This window comes from Solanum pennellii, chromosome 1, assembly GCF_001406875.1.
Source record: "Solanum pennellii chromosome 1, SPENNV200".
NCBI lineage: Eukaryota > Viridiplantae > Streptophyta > Magnoliopsida > Solanales > Solanaceae > Solanum > Solanum pennellii.
Window position 1 is genome coordinate 84,399,772 of NC_028637.1, and position 27,155 is coordinate 84,426,926.

General features: G+C 31.3%; 4 protein-coding genes and 2 pseudogenes across 4 annotated transcripts; 2 read left to right on the forward strand and 4 right to left on the reverse strand.

Annotated features, from left to right (window-relative positions):
- The first annotated feature begins 1,191 nt into the window (after nt 1–1,191).
- Nucleotides 1,192–2,121, forward strand: LOC107024142 (myocyte-specific enhancer factor 2A-like). The gene has a single exon (XM_015225051.1). It carries the CDS (start codon nt 1,192–1,194, stop codon nt 2,119–2,121), a length of 930 nt encoding a protein of 309 aa, XP_015080537.1.
- Nucleotides 2,122–4,314: 2,193 nt separating this feature from the next.
- Nucleotides 4,315–5,130, reverse strand: LOC114075559 (annotated as a pseudogene).
- Nucleotides 5,131–5,946: 816 nt separating this feature from the next.
- LOC107024150 lies at nt 5,947–6,605 on the reverse strand (annotated as a pseudogene).
- Nucleotides 6,606–12,654: 6,049 nt separating this feature from the next.
- Nucleotides 12,655–19,683, forward strand: LOC107009288 (probable acylpyruvase FAHD1, mitochondrial). Its single transcript, XM_015208602.2, has 7 exons — nt 12,655–13,017; nt 13,246–13,411; nt 18,165–18,217; nt 18,359–18,421; nt 18,551–18,601; nt 18,677–18,794; nt 19,392–19,683. Exons 1-7 carry the CDS (start codon nt 12,805–12,807, stop codon nt 19,505–19,507), a joined length of 780 nt encoding a protein of 259 aa, XP_015064088.1. The 5' UTR covers nt 12,655–12,804; the 3' UTR covers nt 19,508–19,683.
- Nucleotides 19,684–19,982: 299 nt separating this feature from the next.
- Nucleotides 19,983–21,562, reverse strand: LOC107011890 (epoxide hydrolase A-like). Its single transcript, XM_015211575.2, has 3 exons — nt 20,916–21,562; nt 20,579–20,811; nt 19,983–20,493 (listed from the first exon to the last, which is right to left on the reverse strand). Exons 1-3 carry the CDS (start codon nt 21,387–21,389, stop codon nt 20,223–20,225), a joined length of 978 nt encoding a protein of 325 aa, XP_015067061.1. The 5' UTR covers nt 21,390–21,562; the 3' UTR covers nt 19,983–20,222.
- A 621-nt stretch (nt 21,563–22,183) lies between these two features.
- LOC107010650 (epoxide hydrolase A-like) lies at nt 22,184–25,085 on the reverse strand. The gene is made up of 3 exons (XM_015209944.2): nt 24,480–25,085; nt 22,692–22,936; nt 22,184–22,630 (listed from the first exon to the last, which is right to left on the reverse strand). The coding sequence occupies exons 1-3, from the start codon at nt 24,957–24,959 to the stop codon at nt 22,348–22,350; spliced, it is 1,008 nt and encodes a 335-aa protein (XP_015065430.1). The 5' UTR covers nt 24,960–25,085; the 3' UTR covers nt 22,184–22,347.
- Nucleotides 25,086–27,155: the final 2,070 nt, after the last annotated feature.

Sequence of the window (27,155 nt, forward strand, 5' to 3'; positions counted from 1 at the left end):
GGGTGGGAAGAGTTCAAATATGTCTTCGAACTTTGATCATTTGTGCCATGTTGAGCTGAATCATGTCACTGCCGTTATAGAAAGGGCCCGTTCGTGCTATTAATTTTTAACGAATAGCTTTGATGGTTTTGCAAAAGAAATAATTGTATATAATGACAAATTATTTTATTTAAATTAAATGCTTTAATCATGGTTTAATTTAATTGTGTTTCATAGCAAACTGTTGTAAGTCGTCTCTCTCCCTAAAAATCCCGATCTCCATTCTCCCTCTCTACTTGCCAGTCTCTCTCGCTTCTCAACCTGAAATTCTCGCTTGTCATTCTCCTTCTCTACTCGCCAATCTCTCTCGCCTCTCTCCCTAAAACTCTCGCTCGCCACGCTCCCTCTCTACTCGCCAGTCTCTCTCGCCTCTCTCATTTTATACAAACACAAATGTATAAATTGTATTTTTATTTGTATAAAGCGAGAGAAAATTGTATATACATATGCAAATACATAAATATTCATCTTATACACTTATAATTATACAATATAAATATTTCCCTTCCCAGGTCTCTTTTGTTTTTCTTGTTTTATCTAAACACATGATTATATCAAAGTATAATATATAATTTATGTTTGTATAAAGCGAGCGAGAGAGAGAGAGAGATTTGATATACAAACATTTTATTTCGATTCAATTGTATACAAATTCAAATTTTATACAGATAAACAAACGCATAAAGTTGAACTAAGAGGCTGCCAACGATTTATACAAACGAGAGGCTGACAACAATTTATACAAATGATCTGCCAGCAAAATTATACAAATTTGAAGAGGAATTAGCGAATTATACAATTGTTTCTTTTGTATATATGTATAGTGCAATAGCTTATCTTTTTTTGTATATATGTAAAACGAAATAATCATAACATGTTTGCTAATGAGCGCAATTATGCAAACTATATAACATACAAATATAATTTAAGCTTAGTTTGTTAATTATAGAGGTGTTTTTTGGCATGTCAAATAGTTTGTCGACCAAACCAATAATCCACACTAAGTTCAGGGCTGTTTTTAATATATATATATATATATACGCGTCTGCCCTCTCAGATCGGAAAAACTAAAAAGCTCTAAGAACGATCGCCGGCGATGTATTCAACTCAGGCTGCCACAGTTTGACATCACCGGTGATTAGCATTGTAAAGATGACGAAAGGAACAGGGAAGAAGAAGATTGACATTAAAAAGCTCGCCAGTAATTCATCAAGAAAAGTCACATTCTCGAAAAGACGCACTGGTCTTTTCAAGAAAGCTGAAGAACTCGCAACCAAATCCGGCGCTCGAATTGCTCTGTTAGTCTTATCGCCGGCCGGACGACTCTACACTTCCGGCGATGTCTCCCTCTTCGAGAATAATGGGTTTTCTTCAAAACCCCAGCTTTCTACTGAAATTGCGTCGAATTCACACGTAAAACCAAATACTCTGCGTTTGAAAAATCTCAATGTTGAAGGATGTAGTGAAATTTTCTTGCCAGACGGCGTACTATATAGTGCCAGCGAGATTCCCATCGTCGAAGACAACTTGCAGAATAATGGGTTTTCTTCAAATTCCGATCTTTCTACTGATTTCAGTTCGAATTTCTATGAAGATTGGAGTACTCTCTGGCTGAAAAATTTCAAGGGAAATAGTGAAATTTTCTCGCCGCCCGGCGGCTTTTACAACTCTGGTGAATTTCCCATTGTTGTGGACGAGTTGAAGAATAATGAGTTTCCTTCAAACTCCGATCTTTCTATTGAAATTTCATCGAATTCATATGCAAAACCAAGTACTCTGCATCTGAAAAATTTCAATGTTGAAGGATGTAGTGAAATTTTCTCGACAGACGGTAGATTTTACAGTTCCAACGAGTTTTCCATTGTCAACGACACCTTGAAGAATAATTGGTTTTCTTCAAATTCCGATCCTTCTACTGATTTGGGGTCAAATTTGTATGAATATTGGAGTATGGAAAATTTTAATGTTGAAGAATGTAGCAGTATTGAAGAACTTATGTTATTGAAGGAGAAATTAGAAGAAAAGAGGGATGAAATTATTTTGAAGATGGAGGCTGAGTTTATTGATTCATTACTTGTTTAATTTTGATATGGAGTTTAATTACATTACTGGTGTATTTGAAGCATCAGTTACTTGGAAAAAGTGTAAACTTAAACAAAAAATCTATGTAAAACACCAAACAAAAACAAAATAAAATAAAATGATACAATATTATTTTTATAATCTTAATCATAAAACATAGCAAATAAATATACAATTTTTTTCGTCCCTCTTCCATTTTCTTTTTGTAAGCTTGGTTCCAAACTTTTTTATTTTTGAATTCTATTATTTTTATCTAAGTTTTAATATTAAGCTCTGAAATTAATGTCTTATCTGATTTGATATTTGACGTTTTTTTTCTTACAAAAAATTATCGAATGATTTGTAAGTTTATGTTTTGTTTTCCGCATTATTCATTAAGAATTAAATTCAAAGTCAAAGTAAGACAATAACATAGAAACAAAAACAATTATATTTTCTATATTATTTGATTAAATTCTTTTTAAAAGATTCATTCCATATATATGTAAACTAGAAGGGCAGGGCCGTGCTTGGTAAACTTGTTGTAAACAAAGTAATTTAAAATCTATTTCAACTATGAGCAATAATTTTCAACGAAGAATATTCAAGTTATAAATGATTTAGTTAAAGAGATGATCAACTAAGTTAGAAACAAAATAAATTCAAAAGAAAAAAAAAGAATGTATGCCAGCAATTGCAATGTGTCATTGGAACAACTCCTCTTCAACTCCTTCCTTTCAGATGTCTACTTTTCAATGCCTGAATATTACTATTTGTTGTTCCAGCATAGATTATTGAAGAGAAAAACATCAAAAATAGTCGTGGGCAGGTTCCTATTAAGATATCAACTTCAGTATTTGCACAAATTACATATTTATATCAAGATGGTATAATTAGAAGACTTAGATTCAAGATGGAAAATGGGTTGCTCTTAGAAAAAAATTGGATAAAATTAATCAAAGAATCACAATCAAGATAAATTCATGAGAAAGGAGTACCTCTTCAGGTCTCAAGTTTTTTTCTTTTGTTAAGTAAAATTATAATGTGGAGTGAAGGAGAATTTATCTTTATATTAATCAAACTAAGTGAACATAAACATATCATTGTATGTTCTGATATAAGTTCGAAAATGTTTAGACTCTTCTTTCATATTCAAATTTTTGTGTGCCATAATTGAACAGTTTGGAACCTTTTTTTAGAATCATATTACTCGCTTCATTGTTCTGTAATAGGTGAGATAAATACTATTGGAGCATCGACTTAGCATAAACCTTTTGGTTGAAACTATATTTAAGGTCGCAAGATGCTGAGTATCTTCGAACATGCACCCTTATGTGCAAACAGTCTCAATTTATAATAACACGATGATCAATATGGCATACCAAAAAATGTAAGGCAAAGATGGAGTCCAGAGCTTAAAGGGTATAAAATATTAATAAAAATTCCAAAACGGTATATAAAATTTTATATTAACCAAAACGGCAAAATCGCTAGAACTAAAGCGATTTCTTCCATCGGAAAAAGCAAAATCACTGCTACTGCAGCGATTTTGCAAAATGTGATTGTTTTTAAAAAAAATTCAAATCGCTACCTAGGCAGAGATTTTCAATTTTTATTTTTTTTAAAAAATTATTTAAAATGTAAAATCGCTGCGATTTTCTAAAAAAAAATATTTTTCTTTAAAGAAATGAAAATCACTGCCCCTAGGAAGCGATTTTCTAAAAAAATTAATTATTTTGAAACAGGCAGTCAAATCAACTAGATGTGGAACAGGCAGTCACTATCAAAATGAGGAAGATTTTGAAAATGAAGATGTAGAAGATTCGGATTCAGAAGAATAATTAATATGCACCTTTATTCTAAAAGGCTAAAGATTCGAATTTTGAAATGTGTAAATTTTGTTGTTTCGTGCAAGTTTGAACAAAGTAATTAGATTCTTACGCAATGAGATTCTTAAGCAGTGAAAGTTTGCAGGATTTATTTTTTCTTTATGTTATAGGTCAAATCAATACTTTTTATATTAGGTCAAATCATTACTTTTTAATAGAGTTCAAATCAATAATATAATTATGATATAAAGATATTATACTTACAATATTTAAAATGCAGCAAGACAAATTAAATTCATGTCAAAAAATAAATATAAAAGATATATCATAATATTAATAACAAGACAATAAAAATACATTAACCTTAAAAACATAGACAAAATATTTAAAATCGAGTAGGATATCGTGCTTTTGTGTGACCACTCTCCTTACAAATACTACATTTTCTAGTGCGAGCCGGAGCTATATCCATATCATTCTTAAGTCGGCTTCTTACTTGCATACCACTTGTCCGCAAATATTCAATATTTGCAATTAAATTAAAAGGAGCTGGTGGCCAATACATTTCATCACCCACTGGGCTAAATGTCTCAGTGTATGTTCGTTTGTAATATTTTGTATTGTAGAATTTACTTACATAAGATTTTGGCTCGATTCCGCGAAGTCTACAAAATTTGAAGGCATGCGAGCAAGGCATATGATAATTTCTCCATTTTCCACAATAACATTTCTTACTTTTTGCAGTAACCTTGTGGACATTTTCAACTTTACCATCATGAGCAAAAGTAAGAATTTAAAAAACTCCATCACCTGTGTTGTAAGTCATCATATATGTGTGCCCTTGAGCTCTTTGATAATAATCATTAATTTATTATCTATCGCAAGAGGCCATGACATATTACTTTGAAGTAACGCAATTGCAAGATTGTTTCTTTCGACAAAACGATCAATAAGAGCTTTGAACGTCATTCGAACCATGGCAGTCACAGGAAGCCCCCGAGCTTTTTTTCAATAAACCATTATATGACTCAAACATATTTGTCGTCATGGAACACCATCTACGACCACCATCCTTATACATTGTCCACTTTTCCAAAGAAAATTCATTTAACCATTCATATGCTGCAGGAGACAATGTTTCGATTTGTTGCATCCGTTGCACAAACTTTTTCTCATGATGCTCAGTAGCAGCCAACCACATTAGTTTTTCGAGTTCACTATTTACAAATTTTTATTAAATTTGCTTTCAAGTGTCGAACATAAAATCTATGGTATGTGTTGGGTGGACTCAACCAATCATAAGATTGAACACACTGCAAGATTCCTTGATGACGGTCAGAAATAAGACCAATTCCTTGTCGTTCACAAACTACATGTTTCCATAATAACTTGAAAAACCATGACCAAGACTCAAAACTCTCACGTGCAACTAAAGCATATGCAAGTGAAAAAATATTTCCATTCGCATCAATTTCAACCGCAATTAACAGTTTGATATCATACAAACCATAAAGATGTGTGCCGTCGATAGAAATGACCGGCCTACAACTTTTGAAACCATTAATGCTCTGCTTAAAAGCCCAAAAAAGAAATTTAAAAATTTGCTCACCTTGCATTGTTGTAGAATGATGCTCCCACTCAATAATAGTGCCTGGATTGAATAATTGTAGTGCAGCCATGTATCGAGATAATGCCTTAAATGAACTTTCAAAATCACCATAAACCATTCGAAATGCCTTTTTGCGACCTTTTTGTGCTTTCTATAACTAGGGGCATAGTGATGCTTTCCTTTGATAATTTCACGGATCATCTTAATATTTTTGTCTGGATTTTGCATAACATATGGTATTAATGAAGTGGCAATCATGTTATCATTCAAATTGAAATGATCCTCCTTATAGTTATATGTAAGACAAGTATGCGGTTAATTTTTTCTGTCTTCCACATACCGCTTGAAATCTCTGTAAATTGAATCATTTAATCACACCCTAACTCATGACGCTTGCAAAATAACTTTTCAACTTTTACTCTTGGATTGATCACAAAGAAATTATTTTTTAATAGCAAGACTATATGCTCTTACTGCAGATTTCATTTGCATCTTATTCATAAATAACATACCTAGTTGCATATACAAAATAAATTAATCAACATGAAATAAATAAATAAATAAACAACTACAAAATATTTAGTTTTCAACAATCGAACCTGACTGGATATGTTTAGGATCATTTGAATTCCATAGTGTCGTTCGAATGGAACCGTCATCTGTCGTGTAGATAAAATCTTCTGCATTTTCTTCAGTGTGATCTAAGTATGGAATTGTTGTAGAATGATAATTAAAACTTTGATATTCAACGGATGCATTAGGTGCATTATCCACATTATCATCATCATCGTCATACATATCATCACTGTCTGTTAATTCATGCTCGGAAGGTTCATCATTGAGCAACTCACCAATTCGTTCATCACCTATCACATTATTATTTACAATTTGTGTACAATAATTCACTGCATTTTGAATTTGATCATACCTATAAAAATAATAATATAAATATATTACATATAAGAAAAATAATTTTAAGAAATAAGAAAACATTACTTTATTTACCTATCAGTTGAATCCGATGAGAAAAAATTCAAGTGTTTGAAATTTTGGCTAGACTCTCCCATAATGGCACACTTCAGTTCGAAATAATGATCGTCTATTCGAAGTAATGATCATGAGTGTATATATATATATATATATATATATATATATATATATATTGTTGTTTATGAAATTTCTACGTGAAAAGCGATATTATAAATTATTAAAAAAAGAACTAAAATCGCTACAGTAACAACGATTTAATATTTAAAAATAATAATAATTTAAATAAAATTGCTGCCAGTGCAGCCATTAAATTAACTTTTTTAAAAATAAAAAAATTGAAAATCGCTGCTAGAGCAGCGATTTGATTAATTTTTTTAAAAAAAATTTGGAAAATCGCTGCATGTGCAGCGATTTCATTTTTAAATTTTTTTTTCTACAAAAAAAATTAGAAAATCACTGCCTAGGCAGTGATTTCCTTTTTTTATAAATTTTTTTTCTTTCAGAAAATCGCTTCCTAGGCATCGATTTCCAATTTTTTTAGATAATCGCTGCCTAGGCAGCGATTTCCATTTTAATTTTTTTTTTATTATAAAATCGGGATTTTCGTTTTTTTTTTAAAAAAAAAAAATTAGAAAATCGCTGCATAGGTAGCGATTTGAATTTTTTTAATAAAAAAATCACATTTTGCAAAATTACTGCAGCGATTTTGCTTTTCCTGGTGGAGGAAATCGATGTTGTTCCAGCGATTTTGTCGTTTTGGTTAATATAAAATTTTATATACCATTTTGAAATTTTCGTTAATATTTTATACCCTTTAGGCTCCGGCTTACCTGTTTCAGAGATAGTGATAGGCTGCATTCTTTCTTTCCTTTGTTTAAATTTTTCAGAATTTGAGTCTCACGAATTTTGTGGCTCGCAGCTAATAATCAAAATACATAACATGTTTAAATGTTGAAGTTAAAATGTAAGTAGGCAAATTTAGATAAGTTAGATGTTATACTCGTTAGAGAAAATAGATTGGTAATGTTAAATTAGTAATAATGAAAAATGTACAATAATGCTTCGATAAATATGTTATACAAGAAACGTAATGCAAAGAGCGGGCTTACTTGTGTGAGAAATGGTTAGAGGATTGTATAATTTTTCCTTTGTTGAAATTGTCTCGAGGTTGAGTTGGTCGAACTTGATGATTTGCAGCTGGCAAACAAAATACAAAAGATGATTAAAGGCAGAATCAACATGTATACATTGGCAGAGGGAACACATTAACAACATTAAGTTAATAAAAGAGGAAATATTTCTCAGAAAACGTCGTAGGTTCTCGGATGATAAGTGCAGCCTGTTTTGCAGCCGTAGAATTGTTGCTTCAATTGTTCTCATTATTTATAATTTGAAATTCTGAACTAATCGAAAAAAATTATATTCCTTGTGCTCCTCCCTTTCCCAATTAATTTGACTTTTATTAACACAATAGTGAAAGAAATTCCTCAAAAAATGAGATGTACTTCCAAATCCTAGATGATGTCTTCCCTTGTTCTCAAAACCAAACAAAATGTTTCCAGGAACCAAACTTAGTTGGTTGTCAAGTAGAAATTCTTGCATTTAACCACTCAACATTCATATATTTGGTGCAGTAGCCATATTGGAAAAGATAAATAGAAGTTGAACAGGGACATAGTATCACAATAGCGTGGATCCGCAAAAAGGCGCACAAAAGAGATATAGCCATCTGGTGTGCTCTTCTTCCCCTACCGTTCCTCTAATAAGTTATTTGTACAACATAGAAAGATAAGCAGCTGAAGAGTAATGTGTGAATCACTTGCTAAAATATTTACCTGATTTATCAAGGAACATGCCGTGTTCCTTCATTTGACATGGCAATATAGAACCTTTTTACATTCGATGATATCTTCTTCATTTTTCGGAGTTATGTTGATGTATTCTCAAGTGCTACTTCCACATATGAAGTGCAACTCCAAGATCAATTGGAATGGAGAATAGTAAGGTTTGAAAACTTGGTGCTCGAAATCTAAATCGATGTTTCAACATTTTCTAATAACATATAAAAATAGAGGAACAATATTACTTGCTAGAATATAGAATCAAGAGTATTTCCTTAGGTAGAGAGAAGCGCAAAGTAAGACTCCCTTAGGTAGACAGTAGTAGCCACAGAGAATAAGTCCTATTTAACAAATTATTACCTTGAACTTGTAGGGCTTAAGCCTTCCACTTGACTTCTTAACTTTGTTGGAAGTAGTTTGTCTATGCGAATAGCATGTTACATATGTAGTTTGAATCAATGAACTATTATATTCGTTCTAAGTTCGAAAGAACTTTTATCAAATAAGTGATTCATAGCAATTTTTCTTATAAAGTAATAAATTTTGTATTACTAGAGGATAATAGAACACATGTTGCTCTCTCCATCTCATTTTGTTTGTATTACTTTTCTTCTTATTTCGTTCAGAATAAATTCTCTACTTTTTTAGCAATTTTTTATTTCCATCATATGACATGTTAAAGACCACAAAATTAAAAAGACATTTTGACACATCCTATATATTTCTAGTTTAAGATCATAAAATTCAATTTTTTTTATTACTTCGAAGAACATACATAAAGACATGAATTTCTCCTTACATGATGCAATTAGGCAATGAAAAACGTAGAAAAAAAATATATATAACATGCGTATAGAGGTTTTAAATTCAAAAGTAATGATCAAGATCAGCATATTTGCAGGACACATGCATATTAAACAAAGAACCATAAAAAGAAAGTAGAGAAGAGCAAATATTATCATACCAAAGAGTTTGGAAGTTGCTCGTAAATGGCAAAGAATGATGAACAGAGGTGACCATACGTCTGTTTCTTGTAAGTAGTAAATAGAACGCTGTATTATTTACTGAATGAATCCTTAAGAATATTTGCAATTAGCAAGTTCTTTAGTGAAATGGGGCCAAATAAAATACAACTTACATTACTTAATTTCTCAATATCATATATTATTATAAGAGGGAACAAAAAAAGTTAAAAGTTGAATTACGATTTTACCCTTATTATAAATTAAAATATTAAAAAAATATTTAATTATTTAATTTAAATATTAAGTTACATTATTTTAATGGAAATGTTAATGACTTTTGCACTTCTTTAGAATAATTCTTAATAAAATATCTAATTTAATTTATTTTCTTGAAAAATTTACCCTTTAAATAGATACATGTATATGATTTATCTTCTAAATTAATTTATGTTCTTAATTAATATTTGTCTTAAATTTTTGTAACACTTGACCTTTCAACTTTGTAAGTGAATCTTCATATTCCAAAGCTATATTTTTTCCTATAAATACAATCTTTTAACATTATTTTTATAGGAAGATTTATATGTGATACAATTTTTGTGTGTGGAAGACTAGAGAAGCTTTAATCAAGTGAAGAAAATTTCAAGGCAAGAAGATTTATGTCAAGATTACAAGGCATAGTATGATTCTACTAAAGTATCGAAGCTTGATGTATTTTTTTTTTTTACTTATTTGTCGAGATTGGAATTATGGTAAGACCCCTCCATTTATGTAGTTAAATATCACTTCCATTAACTTGTCTTCCAAATATTTTAATTTTTTATGGTCAAAAGTTGAATGTTTATTACTAAAACTTTGTTTCAATTTGCATTATCAAGAAAAAACAGGAAAAAGATTGTCTTAGAATTTTTCTATTTTTCGTTGGTTGCGTTATGCTAAACTTGCTCCTATATATGATACTTTATCTTTGTATTTGTAATTTTATTTTAAGAATATATTTGATTGAAGGGTGTGTTTTTTGCTTTAGAAAATGAGACAAATACAATCATAAAAATAGTGTATAAGACATGCAAAACAATTAATGCCTACAAGATTTTCTAATTTCAAATTATTAATAATTACATTTATGCATTTTAAATTTTAAATATTTGTAAAGAATCATTCTTACATGTGCTTGTGGATAAAATCTATAGTTTTTCGACAATTTTCATTAAAATTATCATGAGATCCAAATCCCAAAGTCAAAAAAATGATACACCAAAATGCTTAAGAAGTTAGAAGATCTTCTATCCTTTGACCAAATATTGCTCCTATTAATTTTTTAACAAAAAAATTTAAAATATATTTTAACAAACTTTTAATTGTAAGAATACTAATATTGTCATTTTGACTCTCCAATAAATTAAAATCTGATTTATTTAATTAAATATTAATATTTTATTTGTATAATTACATAATTTAAATATCAATCATTGCACTTTAAATCTTAGTTATTTCCTTCTAATAAGTTTTTTATTTATAAATTTGAATTACTTAATTGCCTTCTACTTAATGAGAAGGAGAATTCATCTTTTACTAATTAATGTCAAACATTTTATCTTCTTGAAATGTATAAATATTAATTAAATTTCAACATTTTTATGAGACAAAAAAGACATTTTAAGAAAGTTAATCATAAAATAGTGTGCCTCTATTTTTGTTTTTGCTACTTTATTTTATCTTTTAAAACAAAAATTATTTATCATTTAATTCATCGTTATGAAGTAAACGTGCAACGCACGTGCCCATATAATAGTAAAAAAAAAAAATGAAGCACATAACTTCAATTTTTTTTCAGTCATAGACTTTCCACAATTTGCCATGCCAATGATGTCATTACTAAAGAAAAAAAAACCATTTTATCTAGTCTAACATTTAGGGTTAACAAATGACAATTTTGGTAATTCGCGAAATGGTATAGATGAAAGACGAAGAAACCTACATCATACCCAATTGAATTTTGAGGTCTATGCTGGTATATGGCCAAAGAAAATTTTTGTTGTGCACTTTAATAATACAACCTATCAATACAAAATTGAGATGAATCTACCGTCTTGTGCACTGGAAACGAAGAAGAAGTGGATTCAACATAGGAATTTCGTCCATGCAACATATCTACAATCACAAACCAACAAATTAAAGCAGAAATAATTGAAAGCAATATTAAAACAATCACAAAATATGACAAAGTTCAATTAAAATTCATGGAAGAAGATGAAAATGCAAAGAAAAACAATGTGAACAAAAAAGCAAAGTGGAAGAGAAAATAGATAGAAAGCTGGAGAAGAGAAAAATGGAAGCTCGCTCACCTGGAAGAAGATAGATTTCAGGGGAGCAAGAACTTTGAGGTGCTTGGACACACGCGTCATATTTTTAGATTAAAAAGACATATACACGTGTTAAGCGAAACGTCCCACAAAAAATAAAATTATCAATAGCCAATGAAATAGGTACAAATTTATAGAACAACTTAGATAACTTTGGATACAATACTTAATTGTGTTAGTCCTTCACTAACTCCATCTTCTAAATAAGGGGATGAGAAGTTTTGCCCCAACTATTCTTTGTTTGGATGTTAAATGCTAAACATGAACATATTTAATATTCAGATAAACTATTCTTTGTTTGGATGTTAAATGCTAAACATGAACATATTTAATATTCAGACAAAGAAATATATATATTTGCAATTTTATATCAGGAGATTTTTTTGAGATGTTTATTTGCAAAAATACTAAAATAAAAGATTATTTCTATAATTACAGTAAAGTATAATCATCATATGTAGGTAGACCTTTGATTATTACTCAACAATTCCATTTAAAATCGTACAAAAAGCAATAGCTACATATGATGATGAAGAAATTCTGACGTATAATAGATGTTATATTTTAGCATAACACTATAAATTTTTGAAAGTAATTAAAAATAAACACTGAAAATTAATTAATTCTTTGAAAAAATGTTTATATAATTAATTAAACAAAGATTTAAATTTAAAAATTCTAACGATGGATATCCTTTAACTAATACAGATTTCAGACTCAGGAGTCAACTTTTTGTATGAGTATTTGGTACATAAAGGTTTAATTTTCAACTCATATTATTTTATATTAATAAAATAATTATTTATAAAGAATTCTTAAAAAAATCAAAACAGAAAGTAAACCAGATTTTTTTATTTTATGGTGGTAAAGCCTGTGAAATTATTCCATTAATTTTTATTTTTTTTTGGTTTTCTGAATTTCAGAATATCAGTTTGAAAGAAAAAAAATCGCACTTATGCTTAAATAGTGGTACATCAAGCTTTAAGGAGAGTTCCCAGCAGCAAAGCAAAGGAGAATTTCTCTTCATCTACTACACAGTACACACATTGTTGGTCTCCATTTCCATTACTGGCAGACTTTTCACGAACTTATATATATACTACTATGTATGCGAAAATTCAAACATTCACCATTGCTCGAAACCTAGTGTGCAGTAGCGGTAGAGCAATCGCTAAATCATTTTCATCAAGGAACATGGCCACCACCGGCGCCGCGACGGCAGACCATCAGAACCTTATCAGCGTCGGAAGTAAGATTATCGCCGTCGGTCGTAACTACGCCGCTCACGCCAAAGAACTCGGCAACGCCGTGCCTAAGGTTATTCTCCTTCTGTTTCGCTATCTCTGTCAACTCTTACATCTGATTGATGCTTTGGTTGAACAGGATTTTTTAGTGTACTCGAATTGTAGGTGTTATTTGATTTAACTACCTTAGGAGGCAGTGTTTTTATGAATCTGAGTTTATTTGATGAACTGATCTGTCACTGATGATTTAAGGTGATATTAATGTTTTTAATAAGTGTAATTGTTTATTTAAACTTTGAAGGAGCCAGTGTTGTTTATGAAGCCCACATCATCGTATTTAGAGAACGGAGGGACAATAGAAGTTCCTTATCCATTGGAATCACTGGATCACGAGGTGGAGTTGGCAGTTGTCATCAGCAAAAGAGCTAGGGATGTACCTGAAGCCACTGCTATGGAGTATGTTGGAGGTAATATATTAGCATTTGATGTAGCAAACTGTAAATTTTTCAAATTTGGCAAACCTTGTTTGCTCGATTTTGTATTTTCGATTCTCAAAGTTCATCACTTGAGCTGAATTTAACTTTATTTTGCAAGTCTAGCTCTCTAATTTTGTTTGATATAATGCATAAGTGATTGTTATTGTAGTTAATAAAAAGAAGAAAGTGCCTCAATAGTTTGTTGACTTGTGCAATTTTTGACATCCAATGCCATTTGTTAGGTTACAATATAATGTTGATGTTCTATCATGAATTATAGTTTTCTCCATTCAATCATGTCTACTCTCTAAGCTACTAAAGCATCACATATTGGAGAAAATTACTGCTGGGAGCTTTCTTTTGACTTGCGTCTTAATTGATAAAGCAGAGAATAAAAGATTAGAATGCTCATCAGAGATACTTGCTTCTGCCACTGAAAATGACTTTTACTTTTTCTGATGCTAGGTTTTTGTTAAAGGGGTGTACTGGATTGGTGTTACTGAATGCTGTGTTTTTCTTTTCTTCATAGATTTATCAGCATAAATTCTTTACTGATCCTGAAGATAAAAGAAATCTTTAGAGATGTTAACTTGCTTCTTTGGTTGGAGATCTTTGAAAAGCTACATTAAATCTTGCCCATTAACTAGTTCTCAGATAATATGTTGTGCCCCCGACCTATCAATTGCATGACTCGATGTAGCTTTTGCACTATTCACTTGTTTAAGGTTATAAATAGAAGATATTAGCAGTGAACCTTACCGCACAGTAAGCCTTCCTGATATTGGGTGTATAGAGGTTCTATCCCTGAAAATCTAAAGAAAAAGAGGGGGTAAAAGAAATAAAGAATTCCTCTTCTTTGTGGTTATCTCCAGACTCCATTTGATCTCTTATCACCTATTGGTTAAATTCCACAGTGAACCAGTTAAAACCTCTATCATATATCAACAAATGTCAAAGTAATAATGTAAAAGCACACTACAGTCAACCTCCTCTTTTAACCCTTCTTTAATCACATCAGTTCCTACCACCTCCTTGTCATTATTCTTTCATCAATCTCCTAGTTCTTTTTAAGCTGAAGACCCAAAAGGCTGTTGTGTGGAGTTGAGCGAAAAAGCTGTTCTTTCTTCTTTAGTTTTCTATTTTGCAACTTTGTGCCACACTCTTAAATTTAGAGTATATAGTCGGGAGCTTGGAGTTTAGAAAGAATTGCTAGTGTTATTAAGGATGGACTTGCGGAAATAGAGATCTGGAAAGGGAAGGAAGGCAGAAGTCACAATTGAGTAGTGAATTTAATTTGTGAAGTAAATACCTAATGTCCTTTTCTTGCACTATAGATCACTAAGATTTCAGAGGTAACTTGAAGAAGTATTCTTAATTCAGAAAGAGAACAGCTGAACAAGTATAATGTGTAAAATTGAAGTTATTCAACAACTTCAGTAGCATAGAAAGTTTCAGGCGGAGATCCAAGTTTCATAGACTTCAAGTCTGAGGCTTTTGTTGTTTGTTGATTCAACAAAAATAACTCATACGGTCCAAACTACAATGGTAGAGTCAGATCAAAGACAATACCAAGTGGCAAAAAGGATGGAGAGATTGAGTTTGGTTTCAATGGTGGAATTGTTTTCTGCAGTAAAAAGTGAAGAACAAAGAAGATATGATTCAGAGGGGAAAAAATGAAGGGATATGAGGGGTGTGGGTGTAAAAACTTTTTTAAATCTATTTTGGCTCAAGATCTTTCTTTTGGACCATACTTGGGATGCCACATATCATTGTTTCATTGGTTTGTCTTCCACATCACTGCGTGATAACTTCACATTTTTTTTTTGGCTGTCTTTGCATCTTGTGTTCAATAGATACTAACAGTAAGTGTTCAATAAGTCGGACTCAGACCCTTAGTTGAGGTGTCTGAAAATTACAGGCAAATTTGAGGGTTTGTCTATGTCTTCAACCAATCATGTTCAATTTCTATTTTAAGTATTTTGCAAATAAAATGCAGTTACTGAATGTAATAAATCATGAAAGCGAAGTCATGAGTTTGTTTGCGAACCTGGAAAGCAAATTCCTGTGGTAAGACAATATGTGAGCTCTATTGTAAATGATATAATTCTTTTCATAATATTTCGTCATACATTCTTTCTCAAAAAAAAAAAAAAAGAACTTTCTCAAAAGAATTTCGTCATACAGAATAAGTATGACAATGATCTTGCACTTTACAAAAAAGGATGGTCTTCAAAATGAATATATAATTAATTCTATTTTAGGAGGAATAAATGTAGAACATTGGGGATGAAATAGCTCCACAGAAATGTAATTTCCCTTCAGAAGTAGTACCAGTTAGTAATGATAATCTTGGGTTTGTGGGTCAGGCAAGCAACAATGAGATAATAGTACACTGGTAGCTAGAAGTTGAGTAGATGATATGAAAAGGCAATTTGCTACAACAATTAATATGTCATAGCAATGTATACATGCAGTATATGATATCATTGTCTTCTAGTTACTTATGTAAAGTTTCATCACTTTTCGTTGTACTTGAACAATAATCATGGTGTAGAGACAATTGTATAACTCTTCACAAGTTTATATATTATAAATGCTTACCAATTAGTATGCAAGGGACTTGTAATCACTATTACAAATATATGTTTTTATATGACATGCAATAGTTGTTCAGGTGGCAAAGGCAGTGAAATGCAATCAAGCTTATAACTGGAAAACATGATGTTTCACATTAATGAAGCAAGATAGCATTACGTGTCAAGCTAATAGTGATACAAAAATAGCATGAGGTATCAAGTTAATGTTACTCCCATAAACTTAAGCTTTCATTTAGAATATTATAGGCATTCAGCAACCATATGTAGCTAAATTGCCTACTTGTATAAGTAATATTGTTCTCTAGCAGACCCATGTTGAAGCAAGCGAAGAAATTATATTGCTCAAAATGGTTATTAAGTAATGGTACTTAGCCATTTTCCCTATCTGAAGACGTGTTTTGAAACTTTTGGTATAAAGTTGCATTTTGGTGGTGTCAGATTTGGCACTAAATTTGAGTCATTTGTTTCCCCAAATAATTGGAACTTCTTCCATGCGAAGAACTGATAAGAAGAGATCAATAGATTTTGCTGTTAGGACCCACAGTGGACGCCAAACTGTTGAAAAGTTATCTATGGTTAATTGGTGAAGGAGCACCAATAGCATAAATGTGAATTTAAATCGTAAAGTAAATGCAATAAATGTAGAGAGACAAAAATGTAAAACTAAAAATGCAGAGGAGTAGAGATCTTCTTGATCATGTATTATTATTCTTGTTCTTTTTTTTTTATGACCGTGTATTGATCATGTATTATTGAGATACAACAAGTGTCATATCAAAAGAGAAATGTAATACTAGTCGAGATTACATATCCGCCTTTGTTGTTGGAGAGTTTGGGGGGCTCCCTATTATTGGCTGTAATATTCTGCAAGTATATGCAAGGAGATGTCCTCTGTTGGAATGCCTTTGCAGCTAGCTGAGAGCTTTTGTATAGAGCGATCTAAGAGTTCAACTAGCTACTACTTTGGTTGGTGGTAGTTGACTAAAAAACGGAGTCTTATCATAGAAGTGGGAAGATAGCTCCTTTGTTTATGCAATAGTTGCTGAGCCATGTCTTAGAGAATAAGAGAGTAGCTCTTTACCTAGTGATCAGACTGTTACTTTTGTTTTATTTCATCTTAAATGATCATATTGCGGATCCAAGTATGATCATGTATAAAAGATTGTATCACCCGTTACAGGAACAATTGTATGGCATGTCCAGGGACGAGCATATAGTCTGTACAGGGACAACTAATTGACCCGTCCAGGGGACAAGCATATTGCCCGTTTAAGGAAGTACATGTCTAAGTGACATTGTGAGCAATTTAGGAACTATTGCTCAACCATGGTATCGCTAATACAAGAAATTAGCTACCAGCATAGAGTCATTAGGCACAGTAGGTCATTAGGGGCTGCCCAAGTAAGCCCATGGCAGGCACATGCTATTTTTATATACTATAATGACATGCTACAATAAATGATTTTCGTGGCTCAAGTTGCTTGAAATAGATTATTGGGCAGCAAGGCTTTGATTGAAATAGATTAGAAGTAATTAATCTGGATTCAATTTTATTTGCTTGCTTATTTCCTGTTTCTGTTTTGTTGGAGAACTTTCACATTCCACCCCATGCCACAGAATGTTGCAGAGCATTGGCTGCTTTTGAGAGTTTTTTTGTCTCTATTTGAGCAAAATGAAGTTGAGGCTTGCCAAGACATTTGATTGTTGCAAACATCAGCCAAGCTGTCTGGGTAGCACAGCCACTTCTTGGACAATAGATTTAAGGCCTCACTGAATTCCACCTGAACAATTTTGGGTTTCTGGTCCTTGGCTTAGGTAAATACTGAGTGTCTATCTGGCCAAGGTTCACTTGTGTGCTTTCAATTTTGATCTACTTCTTTTGCTGGAAATAAGTTCATTTGAAGTTATTCGAGTAGCTTATTAAGCTATGTCGATTGATTTTGTGGGATAGCCTTTTTGTTTTAAAAAATGGAAGCAATGCAACCAAAAAACAAGGTTAATTTATTTGGGGTTGTTTTTCCTTCTTTCCATGTCTCAGTTCTTTAGACAATATTCATCCATTTTCTTTTCTTCTGAGCCTGCATTAAATTGTTTGTCCCAATAAACATGTGGACTATAATCAGGTGGTTGAACATTCTGTGTTTCAGGCTATGCACTTGGCTTGGATATGACTGCAAGGGAGATCCAAGCTACCGCAAAGGTTTGAATTCCTTTACATCATATATTTTGAATAACCATGTCAATTTATGTTATTTATTTCTGTTCTTCAATTATTACTGTTTGACCTTCATTGTCATTCTCAAGGATGATACTACCAACTTTTACCAATTCAAACTGACAGTCTGCAGGCCTGCCATGGACTGTTGCTAAGGGTCAAGACACATTCACTCCTATCAGTTCAGTTGTAAGAAGTTTTGGTGATGTCATCTGTTGGTTATCATTTTCTCTTTGGTTTTTCCCCTAAAATTAGATGGTGTTATATATCATTTTTGAGATTATTTGATGGTCATTTTTCCCTTTTTTTTCCTTGCAGTTACCACAGTCCATGGTGCCAGATCCCCATGACATAGAGTTGTGGCTAAAGGTGATAATTTTATCTTGTTGCCTGTTTGATGTTGGTCTTCACAATTGCAGCTAATCATGATCTGCTACTCTGCAGGTTGATGGAGAACTTCGCCAAAAAGGGTCAACAAGAGATATGATATTTAAGATCCCATATTTGATTAGCCACATAAGTTCTATCATGACTCTTCTCCAGGGAGATGTTATTTTAACTGGTAAGATGATTCATGTTGCTTTTTTGTTCAATTGATAAATAGCCTTCAGTGGAAGTTCTTTTTCTTTTTGAATTCACATTGCAGTTTTTATTATAATAATAAAGTCATTGAAACATTTGCAAATATTAGGTGGAATAATAAACTGGGGTCATTAGGCTTCTTCTGTTGTGAGCTTGGTGTTTTCTTGATATATACGTGTGTGGTTTTGAGAAGAGGAGCGTGTTTTTGTTGGTCTGTTACATTATTGGATGTCTCTTGGCTTACCACTATTGGCAGTTCTTAAATAACTTACCTAAAGGCTCAATGCTTGTGTATCACTTGAGAAACAAAGGGAACTGATTCAGTTTACACTAATCTTTTTTTCTAAAAGAATGCTGCAAGCTGGTTTTGTTAATATCTAATTTGGTAACCCAACCCACTGTTTTCTATATTTCACTGAGCAATTAATTATTTTACTTGTCGGAGATCTGTTTCTAAATTTCAGCAAGTGTCTCACTTCACCTTGTGTGTTGGGAACACTAAAACGTTCTTGTTCAGGTAATACAATTCTTGTTATAGTTAGTTGATTCAATGTTTCGATTTGCTGAATTTCTGTAGGGACTCCCAAAGGAGTTGGTCCTGTTAAGGTTGGTCAAAAGATTGATGCTGGCATAACAGGTCTCCTGGATGTGCACTTTGATGTTGGAAGACGCCCAGGAGAGAAACAGCAGTGATTCACAATAAGTTTATCTTTTTTTGTTTGTCGTATACTTGAACCACTTGTTTGTGGATATTCTGAATTTTCCCTTCCATGATTACCAGGATATGTTGTACAATAATAAAACCATCAACTTGTATCTTTTCAAATAAAATTACAAGTTGAAATAGATGCTTGATTTTTCTTCAGTGATATGCTTATCTGTACCCTTTTAGGGTGAAAAATTCCTTGTGTGAATGCGATCAGATCCTTTTATTTATTGTTATTAGTATCCTGCTGTTATTTGTTTAAGAGCATCTGACTTTAGCAGAGCTTAATCAGCAATGTAGATTTCTGTGTATTACTTCCACCCTCAAGTTTAGTATCTTTGTTTTTGAGTTTATATATAGATATACTCCCTCTGTTTCATTTTTTTAATATATATATTTACTTAATGATAAGGGTAATATTGAAAGAAAATAATAAATTTCTCTTAATTTGCTAAAATGAACTAGTAAAAAGGAAAATTTGTTTCAAGTATAAAGGTTATACTGTTTCCTTCTACTCCTACCTTTCAAGTTTTGGCAGTAAAGAAAAAGAAATTCCGAATGGAAACTGGAAACCAACTTTATTTAGGTTAGGTGATACTATTTGGAAAAGGATACATGGTGTTGATACTAGAATTTATTAAAGCATATGAAATGATTCTTGTACAACTCCATTTTCTGGTTTTGTGTAACTTCAAAGGAATATCAGGATGCAGAAGTTTCAGAGGAAGAAAAGCTCTGGAAGAAGACATGGATGTGTTCGTTAACTTCATCAGGCTTTTCTTGTTGAAGAAAATGTGCTACCCCTTTCAAGATAACCACATCTTCTAGCAAAGGTACATTTTTCTTGAACCCACCCTTGTTGATATAATCCTTGACTCCTACTAAGTTATAAGTTAGGTCCAAATCTCCCACTATGAACTTAACTGGTACTTCTATTTTTGCCCCCGTCCATGGTGCTGTCAGTTCCCAGTTTCTGCATTTCAAGAATACGTTGAACCAATTATGAGGTGAGTAGCTAGTGGTAACTCTTATCATAGACACTAAAGGTAGGAACTTACAGATCAAGTGCTCTGTAATAATTCAATCCGCCTGTGAAGCCAGTGTGCTCATATTTGGTAGCATAGTAATCGACATCCTCTTCAGTGAGCCAAGGGGGCAATATGACTGGAGAGTCGTCAAATGGCTTTCCTTTAGGCATCTTTAATGGTTCAGGATCTCGGATAGTCAGCATCTTCTCCAATACTGTCTTGGTTCCTGTTTGAGCAAACTCTGCTTCTATTTCTCCTGGCTCCTTCACAATTATTTAAGTATAGAAGGTTGATTAACTAGACCATCAATAGCCAAATCGAGTATTCAATTTAGATGGAGAGAGAAGAAGAAGATGATGATATAAACCTGGAATCTTATAATGTAGTATTCATCTCCATAGATAGCGCGCATAGCTACAATGGGCCTTATAATGGGGTTTCTTGGGTTGTATGGAACACTCATATTCACAAGGGCCTTGATCTTATCTGGTCTATACAAACACAAGGCCCAAGCCATCACAGCTCCCCAGTCATGGCCAACTAGAAACACCTTCCGATCAGGGGCAATGATGTTAAGGAGTTCCACAAGGTCACCGACAACATGGAGAGTGGTGAACTTGGTGAAGTCACCTTTGGGTGCTCCCGTGGTATCTCCGAAACCTCGGAGGTCCGGGGCCACCACTCGATAGCCGTGAGCCGCCATGAACAGCATTTGGTGGCGCCACGAGTACCATAGTTCCGGGAAGCCATGAAGGAATAGAACTATTGGGCCTTGACCCATTTCTGCAATGTGCATGTTTATTCCATTCACTCTCATTGTCTTGTGTTCAACCTTCTCCATCTCACTCTTTCTGTCTCTCTACTTGAATTTTTTTTTTCTTAAGATGATTATTCTTTAGAGTTGAAATGCTTTAATTTATAAAGTGTATAAAGTTGGTGAAGTGGAACAAATACAAGATAAGAAAAAAGTTGGTATACATATACTTCCACAAGTAACAGTCATTGGACTGTAACTTGTTTCTTAACTCAAGCAAGAGGTTCTTGCCCATTTTGCTCATATTGTTAGTTTACATGCCTTTTATAAACTTGCTTTAAATTTTATGTCTTCTTTCTTACAAGAAATCTTCAGTTTTACCCAAAAGATCTTTATTTTTACACATAAGAGACGTGAAAAAGTTATTTCTTCTATTCAATTTGTGAGTAGCCCATAGAAGCAGAGGAGGAGACAGGATTAAAATTTTGGAGGTTCAAAATTTCCTTTAAAGAAAAGTGGAAAGCATTTACATGCTTTCAATTAATTTTGTTAGGGATTCACAAGTTAATATACATATTATTTATTTGATTTTCTAGTATAAATATAGCCTATAGGATCTACGGAAAAGCTACTGGGTTCGTTCTTTGATGTTGTTCTTTGCAAGTGATATCTTTCCAAACTTTTGTACTGCTAAGTATGTAAGAAGATACTAGTTTGTATTTTCTCCTCTTGGCTTTTCCATGTGAGTCATATACTCGTGTCCGTATTACTTAAAAGGAATAATTAGTTGTGTTTTCTTTTTCTCTGTGCCTTAATTTATGCATGATTTTTTTCTTCATAAAGCACAAGAAACTCACTGCTTAATATTTTCTCAAGAATTGGAAGAAAAGAATCATTATTAGTAGCAAAAGAAAAGTGCAAGAAACTCCAACTCCAATAAAGAACAACAAACCGAAGCTCACATCTAGTTAATCAATCACCCTTATTTGCACACTTAAAAAAACTAATAGTACATGAGTTGAAGCAGGGAAATTAATTAAATGATCTAGAGAATAGCACAGATGGAGTGATTTTGAGAGGATGAAATTTTGGTAATGTAGTTGTAAATATGTTCATTAATTTCTTTAGGCTTTTCTTGGTGTATAAAATGTCCAACACCTTGTAATACCACAACATCCTCTAAGAGTGGCACCAGTTTCTTGAAACCCCCTTTGTGTAAATAATCCTTGGCACCAGGAGCATTGTAAGTAATGTCAAGATCACCTACAATAAACTTTACTGGTACTTGTATTTTAGCTCCTGTCCATGCTGCTGTAACCTCCCAATTTCTGCAATATCCAAATATGAATAATGTTCTATTGTTCGATGAAAATAAACGTATGGTGTTACCTGTCTATTGATCGATAATAGTTCAATGCTCCAGTGAATCCAATTTGTTTATACTTGTTAGCATAGAAATCAATATCTTCATGAGATAACCAAGCAGGCAATTCATCATCATTAGTAGAGGAAGTATCTTCAAATGGTTTGCCTTTCTTTAAGTAAAGTGGACCTGGGGTTCTATAGGTTAAGAATTTCTTCACAACATTCTTGATACCTAGCTCCTCAAATTCACCTTCTATTACTCCAGCTTCCTAATAACAATATATAAAATAATCAAACAAACTATTAATTTAATTAATTTACTGTATTCAAAAGAGAATTTTTTAAATAAGATTTCATACTCTAAAAAGTGCTCCTTAAAAGATAATTTCGATAAAGCAAAAAACTTCAAGTACAAAGGTTCTAGTATTACGGAATATGTCTTTTACAAACAACAGTTTCCTTTTTCTTATCTTTGTTTCAATTACTACTACACTCAAGTTATATTCCATCCAATTTAGGACTACTTTTTTAAAATTTCAATTTACATATTATCTTTTCGTTTTTCGAGAATTACTTTCTTTGTTTCAATCTATCAACCTCCTCCGTTTCTATTTACACATTTTTTTTATTAAAAGTAAATGTTTCATAATGTTTTATCTGATTCTATCTATATGTTATCCTTATATAAAAAGATGATAATTAAAACTGGCCACTTCACAAATTCAATACATAAATAATATTATTCTTCCTATTTTACCTAAAAGAATTAATAGCCTTGAAAGTATCATATTTTACCAATATAGGAAAAACTGAATAATTAATTCATATTTATTGATCGATTAATTATCATCATATCAAAAAAAAATCTTGGGCTCAACTTTGCTAGTCTTCGAAAATCAATCACACTTTGAAAGCACGCCTACCGATGAAATAAAATATGATCATTATCCACAAAATTTGTAGGTTTCTTTTCTTCCTACTTTCGATCATAGGGAGTAATCTTAATTCGATTCAAACACGTGAAACTGTGGTTCAAACAGTAAAATAAATTTTCCTTTTTATATTCTACTGACTAATAAGTTACTATTTCTTCCATGATTTTTTTTCTTTTTTGGGGATATTTTAACTTTAACTTTTCACGTGACATGTTTAGGATCACAAGACTAAAAGACATTTTGATATACTTGACATAACTTTAATTTCGATTCACAAAATTAAAAAAATTTCTTTCTTTTCTTAAACTTCATAAATCATACCAAGTTAAACTATGTCAATCTTTTGAAAATGGAGGGAGTATTAATTAATCTAAAAAAGTAGTAGACGTGTCTCTTTAATAAAGCAAAAGCATAAAGTACAACAGTTCCTCCGTTTTTTCACTGCTACGCTCCATGTATATACCATCAAGCTAGTAGTAGTATTTATCCTTTTCTTTTTTTTTTGTAATAAAACAAATACTAAATTTTCCTCAAACAGCTCGTGAAATTATGGATCAAATTGTATCAACAACTTGATAATCGAAACAAAAAATACAACTAGATTTAACATATAACTAACAAAAATATCAATTGTACAATCAGTACTATTCTGAGTCTAACTTTAAAACTAATTGACACTAATATAATTATCAATCTAAAAACATTTTTGTTTAATCAAAAAATTAAATCTCTTGCTAGTAAAAATATAAAAAATCTTTGAAACAAATTAATTAATAAATCTCACTATGATAAATCTATAGATATCCTTCAATCAATATGAATGTTACTCGATTGAATATCGATACACAAAAAAGATAAATGAAATGAAAGATCGCACCTGGAATCGAACAACATAATAGTCATCTCCATAAACCTTACGCAAAGTGTCAAGTGGTTTCCTCAAAGGGTTTCTAGGATTAAAAGCCACACTCAAACACACAAATGCCTTAACTTTATCAGGTCTATACAAACACAAAGCCCATGAAACAACAGCACCCCAATCATGTCCCACAACAAACACTTTCTCCTCTTGTGGTGCAATATTATTCAACAACTCTACTAAGTCACCAACAATATCTAGGGTTGTGAACTTGTTAGGATCATCATTAGGTGCACCCGTGGTGTCTCCGTAGCCGCGTAAATCCGGAGCCACCGCGCGGTAACCTTGTTTAGCCATGAATGACATTTGGTGCCTCCATGAGTACCAACACTCTGGGAAACCATGAATAAAGAGGACTAAAGGCCCTTGACCTATTTCAACAAAATGCATGTTTATTCCATTCACAGCTACTGTTTTATGCTCTACTTGATCCTCCATTAAATTTTCTCAAGAAAATTAAATATGTTTGTTTTAGTGTGAAGAAGGAAATTTATGTGGATTGTTTGCTTTGTGGTTGTTATCATAATATATATAGCCTATAAGGCCAACTTTGGGACTCCGTTTTAGTACTCTTTGAAATTAATATTATTATGACATACTCCCTCCGCTTCTTTTTGCTTGTCAAATATTTTTTAAATCGATTTTTTTTCACTTGTCATTCTTTAACAAATTAAGAAGGGATAGTTATTTTTTTCCTGTTATAACTTTAATTTATTAATATTGAATTAATATCTTTGAAAAATGTAGTGTATGTTTGGAATCATATCAATTAATCAGGGCAGCTTTATTCTGTTTGGTTCAGTTTTCTGATTTTTTTTTTATTTTAAAGTAATAAATTTTTGAGAATATACATTCTTAAAAAAAATATCTAGTACATGAACAATCCACAAAAGGTATTGTTGGTTCAATTAAGCAATACTAGAGTTATCATTACACGAATAAAGTTATTAAATTAGGAGAAAGTGTGTGACTATCTTATGAAAGGTATGGTAGGTAATAAATTCTGATGAAATTAGACTTAAGATTGTAATTTGGCTAGAATTTAACTGTTAGACTTGAGAAAATTGTAAAGTTAAAGACTTAAGTTACTTAAAATTTAACAAATACTTATATTTATTTATAAATAATATATAAATAATTATTAAATTTACATTTCTAATTTATCGAGTTGGTTTGATTATTTTTACACTTATTTTTAGTAAAATTAAAATTAAACCAAATAATATTGATTTTCAAAATTCAAAACTCAAACCTAATAAAATCAAATCAAATATCAATTTTTTTAATCAATTTAATTCAAATTACAATTTAATTTAATTTTTAACTATAACCATTATTATAAAATGGAACGGAGGTTATATATCATATTAGTTGAAATTGGGTGGAGTATAATTCTATTGTTTAGTTGCCCATGCATGCTTTTAATGCTTTTGCATGTGAAGCAGAAACAAGGCCACTTTGGCGGACTTGTTAAATTATTAACATGATGACTTAAAAAGTTACAACCATCTTTAAAACTTTAATATTTCGTCCTTCTCATTTTATATATCATTAATTTTTATAAATAATATATTTATAAAATTATTTTTAATAAATTATTATATATGTGTTTTATTCTTGTAATAGTTATTAGTCTTAAAATTATATATTTGACCAATTTATAAAAACTAAATAAATGATTCATGTTCACTGGTTAAATTAATTAATTCATATTCATTGATTGAAAACATGATTCCAAAAAATATTAAATAAGGGTAGAAGGATAAAATTACATCATTTCTTAATATAAATATAAAATAAAAAGGTGACATATAAAATGAAAAAGTATTATTGAGCATCTATTTTTAACATAGTGGACATTATAAATGGAACCAAATATGCAGTATTTACAGAATATTATTGGACGGAGGGAGTACTTGTTCACTATACTAAAAACAGATGTCCAACAATATATGTTTACTTTATAAAATTCAGAAATAATTTTACACTTAGTTCCTAATTTACCTTATTATTAATTATATTCATTTCTGTACTTCATTTTTCAAGACATTATTATATTTAAAAGGTGATATAGTAAATTTACTCTTCCATTTATAATTTCTGAAGGAATGTGCCAAGTCAATAACAAACTACTATTACATAAAACAAATAAAAAAATATCATACATTAAAAGCAATTTAATTTTAAACTTTTCATTTCACTCTTCACAAGTGAGTCTGAAACCTAAATGATGAAAAAGAGAGTTAAATAAACCCAAAAACAAAACTACATTAACTTTAATGTCTAAGTAAAAATATAAATAAAGTGGACAGATTCTAGAAGTATAATGTATATATAGAATTAAATATTTTTGTTCAATTTTTACTTTAGATTAAGTTTTGTAAAAGTCAAAGGGATTGAAATAGTTAGTAAGAAATTTTGCCAAAAGAAAAAAAAAAGGAGAAGAGAGATAATCAAACAAAAAAAATGAAAAAGAAAATACCAATTCCGAATCTTATTATGAAAATCAATATTAGGAGCAATGTTAAAAATAATATAATTGTGTCATCTATTTAAATACCGAAAGAAAGAAATTATGTAAAGTAAAAAATTTAATCAATTTTAAGGTCTTAAATATATAATACTAACATTTTA

Bases quoted from the DNA above. Each gene is read 5' to 3' on its own strand.
- LOC107024142 (XM_015225051.1), top strand. From the start codon at position 1,192: ATGACGAAAGGAACAGGGAAGAAGAAGATTGACATTAAAAAGCTCGCC.
- LOC107009288 (XM_015208602.2), top strand. From the start codon at position 12,805: ATGTATGCGAAAATTCAAACATTCACCATTGCTCGAAACCTAGTGTGC. The intron at 13,018-13,245 runs GTTATTCTCCTT...TAAACTTTGAAG, and splicing joins TCGGCAACGCCGTGCCTAAG to GAGCCAGTGTTGTTTATGAA. The intron at 13,412-18,164 runs GTAATATATTAG...TCTGTGTTTCAG, and splicing joins TGCTATGGAGTATGTTGGAG to GCTATGCACTTGGCTTGGAT.
- LOC107011890 (XM_015211575.2), bottom strand. From the start codon at position 21,389: ATGGAGAAGGTTGAACACAAGACAATGAGAGTGAATGGAATAAACATG. The intron at 20,812-20,915 runs GTTTATATCATC...ATAATTGTGAAG, and splicing joins ACTACATTATAAGATTCCAG to GAGCCAGGAGAAATAGAAGC. The intron at 20,494-20,578 runs GTAAGTTCCTAC...CTTGAAATGCAG, and splicing joins TATTACAGAGCACTTGATCT to AAACTGGGAACTGACAGCAC.
- LOC107010650 (XM_015209944.2), bottom strand. From the start codon at position 24,959: ATGGAGGATCAAGTAGAGCATAAAACAGTAGCTGTGAATGGAATAAAC. The intron at 22,937-24,479 runs GTGCGATCTTTC...TATTGTTATTAG, and splicing joins ATTATGTTGTTCGATTCCAG to GAAGCTGGAGTAATAGAAGG. The intron at 22,631-22,691 runs GTAACACCATAC...TGGATATTGCAG, and splicing joins TATTATCGATCAATAGACAG to AAATTGGGAGGTTACAGCAG.